General features: G+C 44.7%; 1 protein-coding gene across 1 annotated transcript in view; it reads left to right on the top strand.

Moving 5' to 3' along the window:
* LOC124866622 (CUB and sushi domain-containing protein 1-like) overlaps nucleotides 1-16,792 on the top strand; it is a 436,935-nt gene that overhangs the window by 403,846 nt on the left and 16,297 nt on the right. The window contains exons 63-66 of the mRNA XM_047362500.1: nucleotides 5,280-5,453; nucleotides 5,575-5,641; nucleotides 5,825-5,931; nucleotides 15,120-15,193. Of these exons, the coding sequence (XP_047218456.1) occupies nucleotides 5,280-5,453; nucleotides 5,575-5,641; nucleotides 5,825-5,931; nucleotides 15,120-15,193 (422 nt within the window). The remainder of the gene's footprint in view (nucleotides 1-5,279; nucleotides 5,454-5,574; nucleotides 5,642-5,824; nucleotides 5,932-15,119; nucleotides 15,194-16,792) is intronic.

Genomic DNA, 16,792 nt, shown 5'->3' with positions numbered 1-16,792 from the left:
TCGGAGTCCAGAGAACCTCAGTATGTCCCCTGATTAAATTGCTGCAAGCGACCTACAGCATGGGTAGCGAAGAGGATATGGTAATAACAGAAATCGGTGCCTCCGAAGTGGAGAGCCATGTCGAGAATAATGGAAAGATATCAAGTTCTGACCTACGATCTGGATAAACTGAACAAATGGTATCCCTAAAAATTGAAATGCCAGGGCAAATTCAGTTTGAGTCAGATCTTTTGAATGACAACCTATTGGGTGGCTTGGGTGCATAAACCATAGACTTGTTTGCAATTCCCTGGACTGGTTGATAGTAATGAAAGATGGCTGAAGGAGTTGTGCTAAATCTACGTAATTAGCATTAAGGATCTGTTGACGTAAAACGGGAGATACAGAGGAAAGATGTTGAATTGAAGAATATGGTTGGGGGGTGGAACTGCTGGGGGGAGGTTGTAAAGATTATTACAGTGGGAAAACACATTTAAGAATAGGGGAGGGAAAGGGAAGGGACTGGAAAGGGAAGGGGGAAAGGATAGACTAGTAAGAAATGGGGACGTCCTGGAGTGGTAGGCTGGGTTGGATGAGCAGGAGCCATGAGAGAAGATGACTGAGGCTTTTGATGGATTTGAACAGGTCGAGGAGCTTGAAAAGGAGCAGGAACTGTATTAACTTGTACAGTAGAAGGAACAGTGGCGGAAGGGATGGACGAATGAAAGGATTTATGTGGAAGAATATTCTGTGAAGCCTGCAAAGACAGGGACAAAATAATGGAGGAGAAGAGCTGAGAAAGCTCAGACAGAGAATGCAGGCACCCGGAAAATTACAACCTGGCTCCCACTTGAGGAAGCTGTTGACGCAGGTAGAAGTCTGGAAGCCAACAAAGATGTGACCGGGGGTGTTTGTAGAGGAAGCAGACCCTGGGGCAGAAGCCAGAAGCCCGGGGCATCTGGATGTCGGAGATACTGCTGCTTCTTGTGGTTTGAAAATCATGCGCAGTTGGAAAAGTCTTGACTTGTTGTCAGTGCGGCTGAATGGGATACTTTTTTCTGTGAGTGTACGTTGAAGGCGAGCTACATCCAGGCTTTGATGTTATGAAGGGTTGAAACAACTGAAGAGGAATGCTGAGGCATGGGTGTGTTGATGGTGTTTTGAGGGGAAAGCCTAAGAGCCAGATGCTGCCCGGGGGAATGAATGGACTGCCTTTCACCTTTTAGATGCGCCATGGCTACAGGTATTTGGTCTTGATGAAGGAGAGGGGTTGACTTCTGGATGAGGCTGAGCTGGAGGTATTACCGTGCGTGACGGAGATCGAGCGTCGAAAATCACTGAGCACAGATGATTATGATGGGAATGCTGTCTCATCGTGGGAGGAAATGTTTCAGCAGAAGATGGGTTGTGAAGCAGATCATCGTCTGAATCAGGGGGATTGAGCTGAAGAGTGAGATCACCTTCCATAGCGAGTCAACACTAAGTGTGATTGCGAGAAGCATGAGCGTCTGATGGTTGGAAGAACGTGGGGTATGGGTGAACTGGGTATAAGTGGACTGCAGGGGAATTAGAGGTATGGTTTGGGCCAAACCTAAGTTAACATATTAACTTCATATATGCAAGTAAATGAAAGAAAAAGTGCCTGAAAAAGTTCTAAATAATCAGGTTTGTCAATATTTTGGGTAAAAATATGAATGAAAGAGAACAAAACAAAATAATAATGTTTACATAAGTTTGTAGTTATACTATTTAAATTGGATCTGCATATAGGATGAACTGAAGAGATTATAAAACGGCACAATACAGAAAACAAAAACATTTGTTAAGGTTCTGAAAAATGTGGGAAGGTAACTGAGCTGTGCTATTGCAGCTGTTATTAAACAAGTAGTGATTTAACAATGGAATATCATATCTCAATGTGAGCTGATTCACCAAAATGAAAAGTTGGGTCTGAACTGCACATCTGAGCTAGAAAATGAGGACACAAGAACATTACTCCTTACACTAAAAGTGTGAGTTTATAACACACACACACACACACACACACACACAGAAAAAAAAATCAAAAAAACTTTTGTTCTCCAACACATGCAACAACACAACTTAAGGCATACAATGTTTGAGCATGGTACAGTAAAACAGCCTAGTTTAGACTATTTTACTCAACAACATTAACAGGGAAATGTTTTCTGCGATCCTCTCTGCCACCTCTACATGTAAACAGAAAACCTCTTGCTGGCTTTCTCAGTAGCAGAGGCTTTGAACTGTAGATGAAAAAAATGAGAAAACTGGGAAGGGGGATGCTGAAAATGAACCGAGGAAGGAGTTTGAGAGGTAGAACAGAAAAGAAAAAAGATACTGTTGGTGATGGAGACTGACAGGGAAATTGAAAAGTGGAAATTACAGGTGTTAGGGATGAATAAGAACTGGGTACTGGAATGGGCTTCAAGCTCTCTCCCATTTGTTTGTCCATTTTCTTTTCATCTTCTTTTGCCTATTCGTGCTCACCTTTCTCCTCTCCTTTAGATTCTTATTCTCATGTCATGAGTTTTGTTTAGTGTTCCTCTTTCCATCCGCTTTGTGTAGATCTAGTCTTGTTTTGATGCAAAAGCATCTCTTTTTTAAACATGCAAACACATAAATATATTTCAGAAAATTCAAGGCTGTGGTTCGACATATTTTATAATCAGAGTAATAACAAGGGGCTGATGGGTGTGTGGGGGAAGGTATGAAGGCCTAGCAGAGGTAAAGGAGGAGAGAGAATCAAAGAGATGAAGAAGTTAATTGGGAAGAAATGGGATTAGAACAGAGGTAGGTACAAAAGCCCAATAATAGCACACATTAAGCAACAAAGAGATTAAGAGAATAAGCATTTGGTATGTCAAAAAGAAGAGATTAAAGCAAATGAATGGAAATGGAAAAGGGAGGGATTGTGGTGAGCCATCACAGTGGCAGAGGAAGCAAAAGAGAAACAGGTGAGAAAGGAAAGAAGCGATTAGGAAACCGAGAGGCAAATCAATAGCTGCCCTCGAACCTGTAAACACACCGTGAGAAAAGGAATTAGGCTCATAAAATGTGTTGGCTGGCTGAATTGTGCCAAGAGAGAAATGCCTAAAAGAAAAATAAAGGCAGGGAGTAAATGGTATAAAAAACATGAGAGGGAGAGCAGAGGTGCACGAGTGAGGTTTGAAACACAGCTGAAGCTGGGACTAAGAGAAGTTAGGTGGAGAGAAGATTGGCAAGGAAAGAGGAACGGAGTGGATAAGGTAAAAAGGAGTCAGCAATACTAATTAGGTTATAAAAAGTTGAGATATATGAGCGAGTTTACTGCTCTCCCTACAGGTTTTGATGTCACTGCACTCTATACAGAACAGGATACAAAGAGGAAATAAAGGAGTTCAACATCATTCAGTTCCAAACCTAAGTGTCCTTTAGGCATTAGAGACTTACAAAATACAGGCCTTGAATATTAAAAATACTGAAGTCAATAAAAGTGTTTTCTTTAATTTTAAGATAGCTGGAGTTTGTTTGACAATAACAAAGTTGTTTTTATGAAGGAGAAAACACTCATACTGTGATTAATTTGGATCCCCGTTAGCTTCTGGCCAGGCACCAGCTATTGTTCCTGGAGTCACAAAGCAATAAAATGATGAACTGCATGCTGAACAAAACTGGCAATGACTTTTGTGCAGGTGTATAGATTATTCCTTTGGATAGGGGCGGACCAGCCAAACACATTGCAGGAATAGAGAATGAGCAATACTGAAAGATGAGACACTTTCTTTTTATGTCTCATCAAATGACTTTGGGGACACGCAAGGCTTCGTCGGGACACTTGTGACATTCAAAGCCAGAAATATGTAGTTGGTTATGATGCAGGAAACAGATGCAGTTGGCTTGAAATCATTATGTAAACAAAACATTCATGCCAGAAGCAGCTAAATAGCCATGATGTCACAGAGTTAGAGAATTTAATATTTATATTTTCATACATCCATTCTGAGTACTTCATTCTAAACCTTTGATGGGTTCATACATCTACTTTTTTCACCTTTGTTGTGGTTCCCAGGCAACCACATCTGCTTGCAACAAGCTAATCCACTTACTATTTTGGCTTTGAATGTCACAAGCATCCTGAAAAAAAACCCTTGTGTCTGCATCCATGTGTGCGCCCTGTATCATCAGAGCAAGGTGAATGGAGCATGACACCATCTGTCTCCTAGTTAGACAGAAATTACACTGACTTTATGAGACGTTTGAAGCCTTGCAGATGGTTATCATTATCTCAGGGAGTTAGTTACATGCACACACAGAGATGTTTATCGTGTCATGAAGTTATCTGCGCGCACATCAGTGCGTGTGAACTGTTCTGCAAGTGTGTGTATGTCATCTTTAATAACTTTGTCATGCATAAACAGCACATTGCCAGATGATCAAATGATAACAGATTCTCCCTTTAATGGACAATAATCTTCAGACGGCAGCAGACAATCTGATATCATCACCGAACACTGGCAGTTTCAAAATTAAGCTTTAAAATAGTCATGGGTTTCTGTGAATCATTACCAGAAATAGCCCTGCCGCTCTAAATGTGTATTAGAGGGAAGAATTAAGGGATATCATCTAAATATTCATTCAAAACACATTCAAAAGAAAACCCAATTTTTGCTGAATAAAAGTAGACAGATTACGGTTTTGTTGGCCTTATTGAGAATCAACGGTTTGGTTTGAATTATGAAGCCTAGCATTTTCATTAAAATTTGCAAAAGCTTACTGGGGTCAAAGTTCAAGAACTTATTGTCATTAAAGCAATATTAGACACTGTACACTCACTTGTTACAGTGACTCTGTGACCCTTAGATTCAAATTTATTTATGCTGTTTTCTGTCAGTGAGTGTTGGATAAGTCTTTTTTTTACCTGTCTCACAGTTCCCACAGCTGTGCATAGTGGTAACCTAATGTTGGGTCCTTGACTGGCCTTGTTTGTCATAGTTTGAGTTTTTTAAAACTTTTATATAAGTTCCTTTGACTGTGGATATGGAAAAGCTTCAGCAAGTATCTATTTTCTTGTTGCCAGTTCTCTACAAAAGAGGGTCAACACAAATTACCTTTACTTGAGTGACAGGTTCTCTTGTCTTACCCACTTTGAAGAGTGGCTAAAAAACTGTTAGATTAAGGGTACACTGTAATGTGTATTCTTCTAATTACTGTTGCATCTGAACTGCATACACAAACTTTCATAGGTTACGCAGAGATCATGACAAAATTGCTGAACTTTAGTGTTTATGTGTTTGTTTCAGTGATCCAGTGTGGACAACCTCCCCAAGTGCTTAATGGAAAAGTTGAAGGGACTGATCATTCCTGGGGAGCGAGTGTCAGCTACAGTTGTTTTCAAGGTTATCAGATGTCTATCTCTGCTGTCTTAACCTGTGAGGGAAATGGGACTTGGACCGGAGAGGTTCCACAGTGTTTGCGTGAGTTATTATTTGTTCCCCCTTTTATTCTACAAACTACAGCACTTAAGCAAATGACTGTCTGTAATCCTAAATGTTCAGGACACCAGTAGCGCTAACTGTCACTATTTTGTTCTTCAAGCTGTCCTGTGCGGGGATCCTGGTTCTCCTGGAGGAGGATTCAGAGAGGGAAACATATTCTCATATGGGTAAGTTGTTAAATTATTTGGTATTCCTGTATATGAGACACAATGTTGTGTCATAGTATTTACTGTTAAGCCACTTCAGGACATGTTGGATTATACAGCAAAATTACCAGATATTATCCTGAGGTAATACACAGGGGCAAATGTCATCTTTAAGAGTGATTCAATGTTTATTTTCTTTTACAGGTCAGAGGTCAGGTTTTACTGCCATACCCCATATGTGCTGGTGGGCTCTGCCTCGAGACTCTGTCAAGCAGATGGGATCTGGAGTGGGCAGCAACCAACATGTATAGGTAAACTACAAGCAGGCGCGTAGTAAGACCTGGGCTTCTGGGGCAAAATGTTTTCTGTATAGCCCTGGACTTCTTGATAGAAGAAATTTAGAAGTATTAAAAAGATGCAGCCATAAAATGGTTTTGGACTTCACATATTTATTTTAAAACAATCAGATTTTTTCAGTTGCGTTCCATATAATCACATCCCGCTCCACCAAACCTGACAATAAGTTAAAAGGAGAAGACAAAAAATAGCTATTTGCGCACTTGCAGCACCACGAATGCGCAACTACGCGCACAGCCAGAGATGGACTCCATTGTGGAGAACTCCAGAACAGCAGTTTACTCCAGGTCGACCTGCCTCCTTCATTACCTGAAAAGTTGCACTGAGCGGCTCGAACAGGGCTCATTTCAGAGAAACTGCGGAGCCAACCAGAGAGTGGGAGTCTGGTGGGTGTGTGTTCAGGAACAGGTGGACGCCGAGCGGTATAAACCAGACGAAAATAGCGGTAAAACCTGAATGCTGACTCAGGATGGGCTAATTGTAAGTTACAGCTAATTACTTATTCACCCAGCAAGACATGAGTTGGAGGTTCACTCTAATGAGCATCTTCAGTGTCAAGATGAGGAACTTTCACCTGAACTACAGGTGAAGTTAAATGATCTGTGATAGAAAACAGTAGCAACTTTCTCTATGAGCTTCTAGCCGGATTTGCATCATAATGTGAAAATATCTGGTCCTTTACTTCAGTCAAAATAAAAGCATTTAATCCTAGCTGAACACATTAAAAGGTCTTTCAGATCAACACATTGCATCGGATTGCTGCAGCCAGTCTCATAGTCTAGTTCTACATGTAGACAGAAAAGTGTTGCTCAATAAACCAGGAAAATATCTGGTTCTTTACTTCAGTCAAAATAAAAGCATTTAATCCTAACGTAGCTGAACACATTAAAAGGTCCTCCAGATCAACACATTGCATCGCATTGCTGCAGCCAGTCTTATAGTCTAGTTCTACATGTAGACAGAAAAGTGTTGCTCAATAAACCAGGAAAATATCTGGTCCTTTACTTCAGTCAAAATAAAAGCATTTAATCCTGACGTAGCTAAACACATTAAAAGGTCTTTCAGATCATCACATTGGATCTCATTGCGTTACAGTGTTACAGTCTAGTTCTACATGTAGACAGAACCAGGTGTTGCTCAATAAACCAGGGAAATATCTCCTCCTGCCAGTAAGACGTAGTAGAAAGTTCAAAAGTAAGCCTCCCTCTTTTCTTTCATATCTTCTGTGCTGATTCTAAACATAGAGCTTTGGGTTTAAAGATGCAGTATAATTAAGAAATATAATCATAGCAATTAATCACAGGTGGACCATTGATTAGTTAACTATTTTATTTTTCTGAATTACACATGTATTATTATATAAACTAAACTCATTAAACAAGGATACAGTTTTACTGAAGGTGAGACGTACATACCATTTGTATACAGTTATTAATGACTGTAATATTAGTATTGATAAGGTCCAGGATGACGCTCTATGCTATATTTTAAACACCACAATGTAACACCCTTTCCTCTCAGTGTTTAATAGGAAGAACTGCACTAATGCCCAAGGCGTTCCCAGGCCAGCCGAGAGACATGGTCCCTCCAGCGTGTCCTGGGCTGTCCCCTGGGCCTCCTCCAGGTGGGACGTGCCTGGAACACCTCCCGAGGAAGGCGTCCAGGAGGCATCCGGTATAGATGCCCGAGCCACCTCAACTGGCTCCTCTCGATGTGGAGGAGTAGTGGCTCTACTCGGAGCCCCTCCCGGATGGCCGAGCTCCTCACCCTATCTCTAAGGGAGTGCCCGGCCACCCTATGGAGGAAGCTCATTTCCGCCGCCGCTTGTATCCAGGATTTCGTTCTTTCAGTCATGACCCAAAGTTCATGGCCATAGGTGAGGGTAGGAACGTAGACCAACCGGTAAATCGAGAGCTCCGCTTTTCGGCTCAGCTCTCTCTTCACCACAACGGACCGGCACAGCACCCCCATTACTGTGGCAGCCACACCGATCCGTCTGTCGATCTCCCACTCCATTCTTCCCTCACTTGTGAACAAGACCCCGAGATACTTAAATTCCACTTGAGGCAGGAACTCCCCTCCAACCTGAAGAGGACAAGCCACCCTTTTCCGGTCGAGAACCATGGCCGCGGACTTGGAGGAGCTGATCTTCATCCCAGCCGCTTCACACTCGGCTGCGAACCGCCCCAGTGCATGCTGTAGGTCTTGGCTAGAGGGGGCCAGCAGGACCACGTCATCTGCAAAAAGAAGAGACGAAATCCTCTGGTCCCCAAACCAGACCCCCTCCGGCCTTTGGCTGCGCCTAGAAATCCTGTCCATAAAAGTTATGAACAGGACCGGTGACAAAGGGCAGCCCTGCCGGAGTCCAACATGCACCAGGAACAGGTCCGACTTAGTGCCGGCAATGCGAACCAAACTCCGGCTCCGCTTGTACAGAGATCGGATGGCCCCCTAGTAAAGGGCCCCCGATTCCATACTCCTGGAGCACGCCCCACAGGGCATCACGAGGGACACAGTCGAATGCTTTCTCCAGGTCCACAAAACACATGTGGACCGGTTGGGCAAACTCCCATGAACCCTCGAGTACCCTGTAGAGGGTATAGAGCTGGTCCAGTGTTCCACGGCAGGGACGGAAACCACACTGCTCCTCCTGAAGTCGGGGTTCGACTATCGGCCGGACTCTCCTCTCCAATACCCTGGCATAGGCCTTACCAGGGAGGCTGAGGAGTGTGATCCCCCTGTAGTTAGAACACACCCTCCGGTCACCCTTCTTATGTAGGGGGACCACCACCCCAGTCTGCCAATCCAAAGGCACTGTCCCCGTCCGCCACGCAATGTTGAAGAGGCGTGTCAACCATGACAGCCCCACAACATCCAAAGACTTGAGGTACTCAGGGCGGATCTCATCGAACCCCAAAGCCCTGCCACCGTGGAGCTTTATAACCACCTCGGTGATTTCAGCCTGGGTGATGAAAGAGTCCAACCTCGAGTCCCCAGCCTCAGTTTCCACCAGGGAATGCGTGATGGCAGGGTTGAGGAGATCCTCGAAGTATTCCTTCCACCAGCCGATAATGTCCCCAGTCGAGGTCAGCAGCTCCCCACCCCCACTGTAAACAGTGTTGGCGAAGCACTGCTTCCCCCTCCTGAGGCGCCGGACGGTTTGCCAGAATCGCTTCGGGGCCAACCGGTAGTCCTTCTCCATGGCCTCACCGAACTCCTCCCAGGTCCGAGATTTTGCCTCTGCCACCGCCCGGGCCGTGGCACGCCTGGCCCCACGGTACCCGTCAGCCGCCTCAGGAGTCCCACAAGCCAACCACAGCCGATAGTACTCCTTCTTCAGCTAGACAGCGTCCCTTACTGCCGGTGTCCACCACCGGGTTCGGGGATTGCCGCCGCGACAGGCACCGCAGACCTTACGGCCGCAGCTACGGGCAGCAGCATCGACAATAGATGCGGAGAACATGGGCCACTCGGACTTTATGTCTCCAACATCCCTCGGAATCTGGTCAAAGCTCTCCAGAAGGTGAGAGTTGAATACATCCCTGGCCAAGGGGTCCGCCAGACGTTCCCAGCAGACCCTCACTATGCGCTTGGGCCTGCCAAGTGTGTCCGGCTTTTTCCTCCCCCAGCGGATCCAACTCACCACCAGGTGGTGATCAGTGGACAGCTCAGCCCCTCTCTTCACCCGAGTGTCCAAAACATGCGGCCGAAGGTCTGATGACACGACAACAAAGTCAATCATTGACCTCCTGCCTAGGCTGTCCTGGTGCCAAGTGCACTGATGGACACCCTTATGTTTGAACATGGTGTTCATTATGGACAATCCGTTACTAGCACAGAAGTCCAATAACAAAACACCGCTCGGATTCAGATCGGGGAGGCCATTCCTCCCAATCACGCCTCTCCAGGTGTCACTGTCATTTCCCACGTGGGCGTTGAAGTCCCCCAGCAGAATAATGGAGTCCCCAGCAGGGGCACTATCCAGCACCCCCGACAGGGACGCCAAGAAGGCTGGGTACTCCGCACTACCACTCGGCCCCTAGGCTGAAATGATAGTCAGAGACCTCTCCCCAACCCGAAGGCGCAGGGATGCGACCCTCTCATCCACTGGGGTAAACCCCAACACGAGACGGCTGAGCTGGGGGGCGACAAGCAAACCCACCCCAGCCCGCCGCCTCTCCCCGTGGGCAAATCCAGAGTAGAAGAGAGTCCAGCCCTTCTCGAGGAGATGGGTTCCAGAGCCCACACTGTGCGTGGAGGCAAGCCCGACTATTTCTAGTCGATATCTCTCGACCTCCCGCTCAAGCTCAGGCTCCTTCCCCCCCAGCGAGGTGACATTCCACGTCCCTAGAGCCAGCCTAAGCATCCGGGGATCGGGCCGCCGAGGTCTCCACCTTCGTCCGCCGCCCAATCCTCTATGCACCAGTCCCTCACGGTTCCCCCTGCAGGTGGTGGGCCCACTTGGGGATGGTCTCGCGTCTCTCGTTCGGGCTTGGCCCGGTTGGGTCTTGCGAGGAGCAACCCAGCCACCAGGTGCTCTCCGACGAGTCCTGACCCCAGACCTGGCTCCAGGGTGGGACCCCAGCTCCGCCGTACCGGGCGACGTCACGTGCCTCGATTTTGTAGTCGTCATGAGGGGGTCTTGAACCGCTCTTTTTCTGACCCGTCACCTAGAGCCTGTTTGCCATGGGAGACCCTACCAGGGGCATTTAAGCCCCAGACAACATAGCCTCTAGGATCATTCGAGCACTCAAACCCCTCCACCACGTTAAGGTGGCGGTTCAATGAAAAATGTTTCATTTATTATTTTTGGCAGGCCAAATTTCTTCAGAAATGGAATGAAGGGCTCAAAAGATGATGATAAAAGAGAACAGGTTCATAAAAGAAGGAACAATTTTAATAAAATGTTTCGAAAGCTCTTGGCCTAATAAAATAAATGTCTGACTAAGATTTAGGAAAATCAACTTTGTATCACTTTCCTATTTTGAAATATAAGAATAAAGACAATGGAGCCTCAGGAGTGGAACACTGATGAGAATATAACGTATAAAAAAGGCAATTTATGTAGATGACAAAACAAGCACATTTATCCGACCCAAAATAAACATCTCTTTTCTAAATACCTCAACATGTGTCATTATTTGCTTCAGCAAAATGGTTTTTCAACAGGCCTAAACTCTTTTTCTCCTTGTCCTTCGTTCAGCTTCTAACAAAAATAAAAAGTAAAATTATTGCAAACCTTTTTTGTTTGATTCACAATAATTTACATTCAGTTTAAAACCAGCCGAGACAGAGAACTGGTACAACATGACCTATATTATTTTAATTTTAAATTACCTATAAATTGTCTTATTGAAATCTAAATATTTTGGATTTGGGCTAAGTGTTTTAAAACAATTGCTATTTTGGCCTGTTTACCTGCATCTTTATGCAAGTCCTCGTGAAGTAATTACAGAAATCTGCCAAAAATAATTTATTTTGTCTATGTATGTATTTGCTTGGAATTGTTGGTATTGTAAATATACAGGTCCTTCTCAAAATATTAGCATATTGTGATAAAGTTCATTATTTTCCATAATGTAATGATGAAAATTTAACATTCATATATTTTAGATTCATTGCACACTAACTGAAATATTTCAGGTCTTTTTTGTCTTAATACGGATAATTTTGGCATACAGCTCATGAAAACCCAAAATTCCTAGCTCACAAAATTAGCATATTTCATCCGACCAACAAAAGAAAAGTGTTTTTAATACAAAAAACGTCAACCTTCAAATAATCATGTACAGTTATGCACTCAATACTTGGTCTGGAATCCTTTGGCAGAAATGACTGCTTCAATGCGGCGTGGCATGGAGGCAATCAGCCTGTGGCACTGCTGAGGTCTTATGGAGGCCCAGGATGCTTCGATAGCGGTCTTTAGCTCATCCAGAGTGTTGGGTCTTGAGTCTCTCAACGTTCTCTTCACAATATCCCACAGATTCTCTATGGGGTTCGGGTCAGGAGAGTTGGCAGGCCAATTGAGCACAGTGATACCATGGTCAGTAAACCATTTACCAGTGGTTTTGGCACTGTGAGCAGGTGCCAGGTCGTGCTGAAAAATGAAATCTTCATTTCCATAAAGCTTTTCAGCAGATGGAAGCATGAAGTGCTCCAAAATCTCCTGATAGCTAGCTGCATTGACCCTGCCCTTGATAAAACACAGTGGACCAACACCAGCAGCTGACATGGCACCCCAGACCATCACTGACTGTGGGTACTTGACACTGGACTTCTGGCATTTTGGCATTTCCTTCTCCCCAGTCTTCCTCCAGACTCTGGCACCTTGATTTCCGAATGACATGCAGAATTTGCTTTCATCCGAAAAAAGTACTTTGGACCACTGAGCAACAGTCCAGTGCTGCTTCTCTGTAGCCCAGGTCAGGCGCTTCTGCCGCTGTTTCTGATTCAAAAGTGGCTTGACCTGGGGAATGCGGCACCTGTAGCCCATTTCCTGCACACGCCTGTGCACGGTGGCTCTGGATGTTTCTACTCCAGACTCAGTCCACTGCTTCCACAGGTCCCCCGAGGTCTGGAATCGGCCCTTCTCCACAATCTTCCTCAGGGTCCGGTCACCTCTTCTCGTTGTGCAGCGTTTTCTGCCACACCTTTTCCTTCCCACAGACTTCCCACTGAGGTGCCTTGATACAGCACTCTGGGAACAGCCTATTCATTCAGAAATGTCTTTCTGTGTCTTACCCTCTTGCTTGAGGGTGTCAATAATGGCCTTCTGGACAGCAGTCAGGTCGGCAGTCTTACCCATGATTGGGGTTTTGAGTGATGAACCAGGCTGGGAGTTTTAAAGGCCTCAGGAATCTTTTGCAGGTGTTTAGAGTTAACTCGTTGATTCAGATGATTAGGTTCATAGCTCGTTTAGAGACCCTTTTAATGATATGCTAATTTTGTGAGATAGGAATTTTGGGTTTTCATGAGTTGTATGTCAAAATCATCCGTATTAAGACAATAAAATACCTGAAATATTTCAGTTAGTGTGCAATGAATCTAAAATATATGAATGTTACATTTTCATCTGAAAGACAAAGGGACAGTCCTGCAACCATCTCCCACGACGCCCCCCAACAGCTGCAGCCACAATCCACCACCCCCACCTCCCCAACCTCAAGAGGGGCCTTGGCACCTCCAACCCCCACCCTGAAGTTCCCCCCCACCAGCCCCCTACCCACGCCGAGGACGGCTCTTTCCATCCAGGAGAGGGACGTCAACAAACTCTTCAGGAGACAGAACCCCCGGAAAGCTGCTGGTCCGGATTCTGTCTCACCAGCCAGCCTGAAGCACTGCGCTGATCAACTGTCTCCAGTCTTCACAGACATTTTTAACACCTCACTGGAGACATGTCATGTGCCAGCCTGCTTCAAGTCCTCCACCATCGTCCCTGTTCCCAAGAAGCCAAGGACCACAGGGCTTAATGACTTCAGACCCGTCGCCCTGACCTCTGTGGTGATGAAGTCCTTTGAGCGCCTTGTGCTCTCACACCTAAAAGACATCACCGACCCCCTCCTTGACCCCCTGCAGTTTGCCTACAGAGCCAACAGGTCTGTAGATGATGCAGTCAACCTAGCCCTTCACTTCATCCTCCGGCACCTGGACTCCACAGGAACCTACGCCAGGATCCTGTTTGTGGATTTCAGCTCTGCCTTCAACACCATCGTCCCAGTTCTGCTACAGGAGAAGCTCTCCCAGCTGAGTGTGCCCGACTCCACCTGCAGGTGGATCACTGACTTCCTGTCTGACAGGAAGCAGCGCGTGAGGCTGGGGAAGCACGTCTCTGACTCCCTGACCATCAGCACCGGTTCCCCCCAAGGCTGTGTTCTCTCTCCTCTGCTCTTCTCCCTGTACACCAACAGCTGCACCTCCAGTCACCAGTCTGTCAAGCTTCTGAAGTTTGCGGACGACACCACCCTGATCGGACTCATCTCTGATGGTGATGAGTCTGCGTACAGATGGGAGGTGGACCATCTGTTGGACTGGTGCAGCCAGAACAACCTTGAGCTCAACGCTCTAAAGACAGTGGAGATGGTTGTGAACTTCAGGCAGAACCCAGCCCCACCTGCCCCCATCACCCTCTGTGACTCCACAATTGACACTGTGGAATCTTTCCGCTTCCTGGGAACCATCATCTCCCAGGATCTCATGTGGGAGCCAAACATCAGCTCCCTCATCAAGAAAGCCCAGCAGAGGATGTTCTTCCTGCGGCAGCTGAAGAAATTCAACCTGCCAAAGACTATGATGGTGCACTTCTACACAGCCATCATTGAGTCCATCCTCACCTCCTCCATCACCATCTGGTACGCCGCTGCTACAGCCAAGGATAAGGGCAGGCTGCAGTGTGTCATTCGGTCTGCTGAGAAGGTGATTGGCTGCAGTCTACTGTCGCTCCAGGAACTGTACACCTCCAGGACCCTGAAGCGGGCAGGGAAGATTCTGGCTGATCCCTCCCACCCCGGTCACAGACTCTTTGAGACTCTCCCCTCTGGCAGGAGGCTGCGGTCCATCCGGACCAAAACCTCACGCCACAAGAACAGTTTTTTCCCATCTGCCACCAGCCTGGTTAACAAAGCCCGGAAACCACCCTGACACTCTCCCTTTCCCCCACACCCCCCCCTTTTTTTGCTGACAGGACACCTGTAATCTGTAACTCTATGTGTTACATTAACGCTCAGCTTGGACTCCTGCTTTACTTGCACTGCTTTACTTGCACAATGATCACCTGCACTGTTGTATTGCTCTTGCATCTTATACTGCTCTATATTTACTCTCACTCACTTAAAACTGTGCACATATATTTATATTATATTGTAGATATGTTTATACTGTTTAATTTGTACTGTATTGCACCGACTACGCCAAAACAAATTCCTTGTATGTCCAAAAACGTACTTGGCAATAAAGCTTTTCTGATTCTGATTCATCATTACATTATGGAAAATAATTAACTTTATCACAATATGCTAATATTTTGAGAAGGACCTGTAGAGTCTCCATAAAAAAAGATTTTATCCTTTCTTATTTTGGATTATCTTATGTATTATAGGAGCATAATGAAGCATGCAATGCCTAATGTGTAAATTTTTTTGTGTAGACCCAGCCTTCAACAGTTGTCGGGATCCAGGAACTCCAGCCTATGGTATTCCAATCATGGCCCAGGGCTTTCAGGTGGGCACTTAATGGTGGTAATATAAAATCTCTAAATCCTTGGTTTTAACAAAAGCTGAACAAATATTTTTTCACAGTTTTTAGGCAGGTGTAGCTATAACCTTACATTTTTATTTATAAAATAGGCACTGGTAGGTAACCATGCTAAATTTGCCACACAACCCTTTTTATTTGGTATCCTTGGGTCTGAAAGCATCACCTTGACTCTTCCAAACATTGATCTTGTCATTGTTTTCAAAAAGTGGAGAACATTTCTCAAGGAGCCATTTGGCTTGTCCATGAAGGCAACAGCATATTTTAGTTCAGCCTAAAGGGTCTTCTTCTTGATCAGCATATTCTCAGACCCCATCAATGTAACACAGGCTTTATTTTGGACATTGGCCCTTGTGTTCCTGAAGTTTTAGTTTTTAATCTTATTTAACATTTGAATAACATTTCAGTGTATTTACAAAACACTTGAATACAAGTAATTTAGACCTAAGATAGATAAGTAACAGACAATACAGATGCCAATGAAAGCAATGTAAAACTGTCATATTTATGAAAAGAGATCATTGTAGATAATGATAGTTAACTGAAAAAATTGGCTTAAAAAACATCAAAAATTATTTCTTTGTCACTAATTCAAGTATGGAAAGTAGCATAATCAGACATGCACTTCACCTAATGCTAACATAAGCTTCTTCTTTGCAGATCATTCAGTTCATTCTCTTTTGTGCAATTTAAAATATTAAAAGACAGCGCAAATCAAAATATCAGTGGCAGTCACTGTGCTGGTGTTGGTGGTGGAGCAGGTTAACAGACTGTTTTTGGAGATTTTAACCAAGGCTCTGAAGACAACAAGGATGAGCTGATGTTGGGAAGTAGGGGGGCTTCTGACAATCTGAAAGGCAGAATTGTTGTCTAGCAATAAAGTTTTAAGAAAGGGGATTAGGCGCTGATTGGTTCTTAAAGTCCGAGTTGAATCTTCAGTTGGCCATTGTAACAACTGAGTTGAGGCTGAGGTGACCAAAACAGGGTGAGAACTGTGGGAACAGCACACACTCACAGGAATGCAGGCAGCGAAATCCATAAATTCAGATATTACACAAATAGTAGAACTGTGGCATGGGTTGAAATATTTATAACTCTGATATAAATAAATCTAAAGGCTAGACCTCAGAGAAGGTATCTAAACAACAAGTAACAAAGAGTTTACTTTGAGTCTTTTTTTCAGGTTGGTGTAGTTCTGGTCACCAGTTGCTGAAGTCTGAAGTAAAAGAGAAGAATGTTGTTGACATCTAAGTTTAAATTTAAGATTTTCAGTATTGACTGACAGTTTCTGTCTGAATTCTTCATATTCAGTCCACGAACACTGAAAACACTTCTTTAAGAAAGTCATGGGATTTAACTGGTATATTGCATAGTCGTGTGATATATCTATTCAGTGGAGATGAGTCAGAAAACTGAAAGTTTTCTGCATCGCCACATCATTAAGTCTTCCTTTTCAAGTATGTACAAAAAGCTTTTCTCAACACCTCTTTAGCTTGCTCACCTGCTAAATGAATCAGTTGAATTGAAGGTTATTTTCTGTTAAATGTTGCATGGTTTTAGAGGAGA

The sequence above is a fragment of the Girardinichthys multiradiatus genome, chromosome 4 (genome assembly GCF_021462225.1).
Source record: "Girardinichthys multiradiatus isolate DD_20200921_A chromosome 4, DD_fGirMul_XY1, whole genome shotgun sequence".
NCBI classification, from domain to species: Eukaryota; Metazoa; Chordata; class Actinopteri; order Cyprinodontiformes; family Goodeidae; genus Girardinichthys; species Girardinichthys multiradiatus.
The sequence above is the reverse complement of the archived record's forward strand: the minus strand, read 5'-3'. Positions and strand labels throughout refer to the sequence as shown.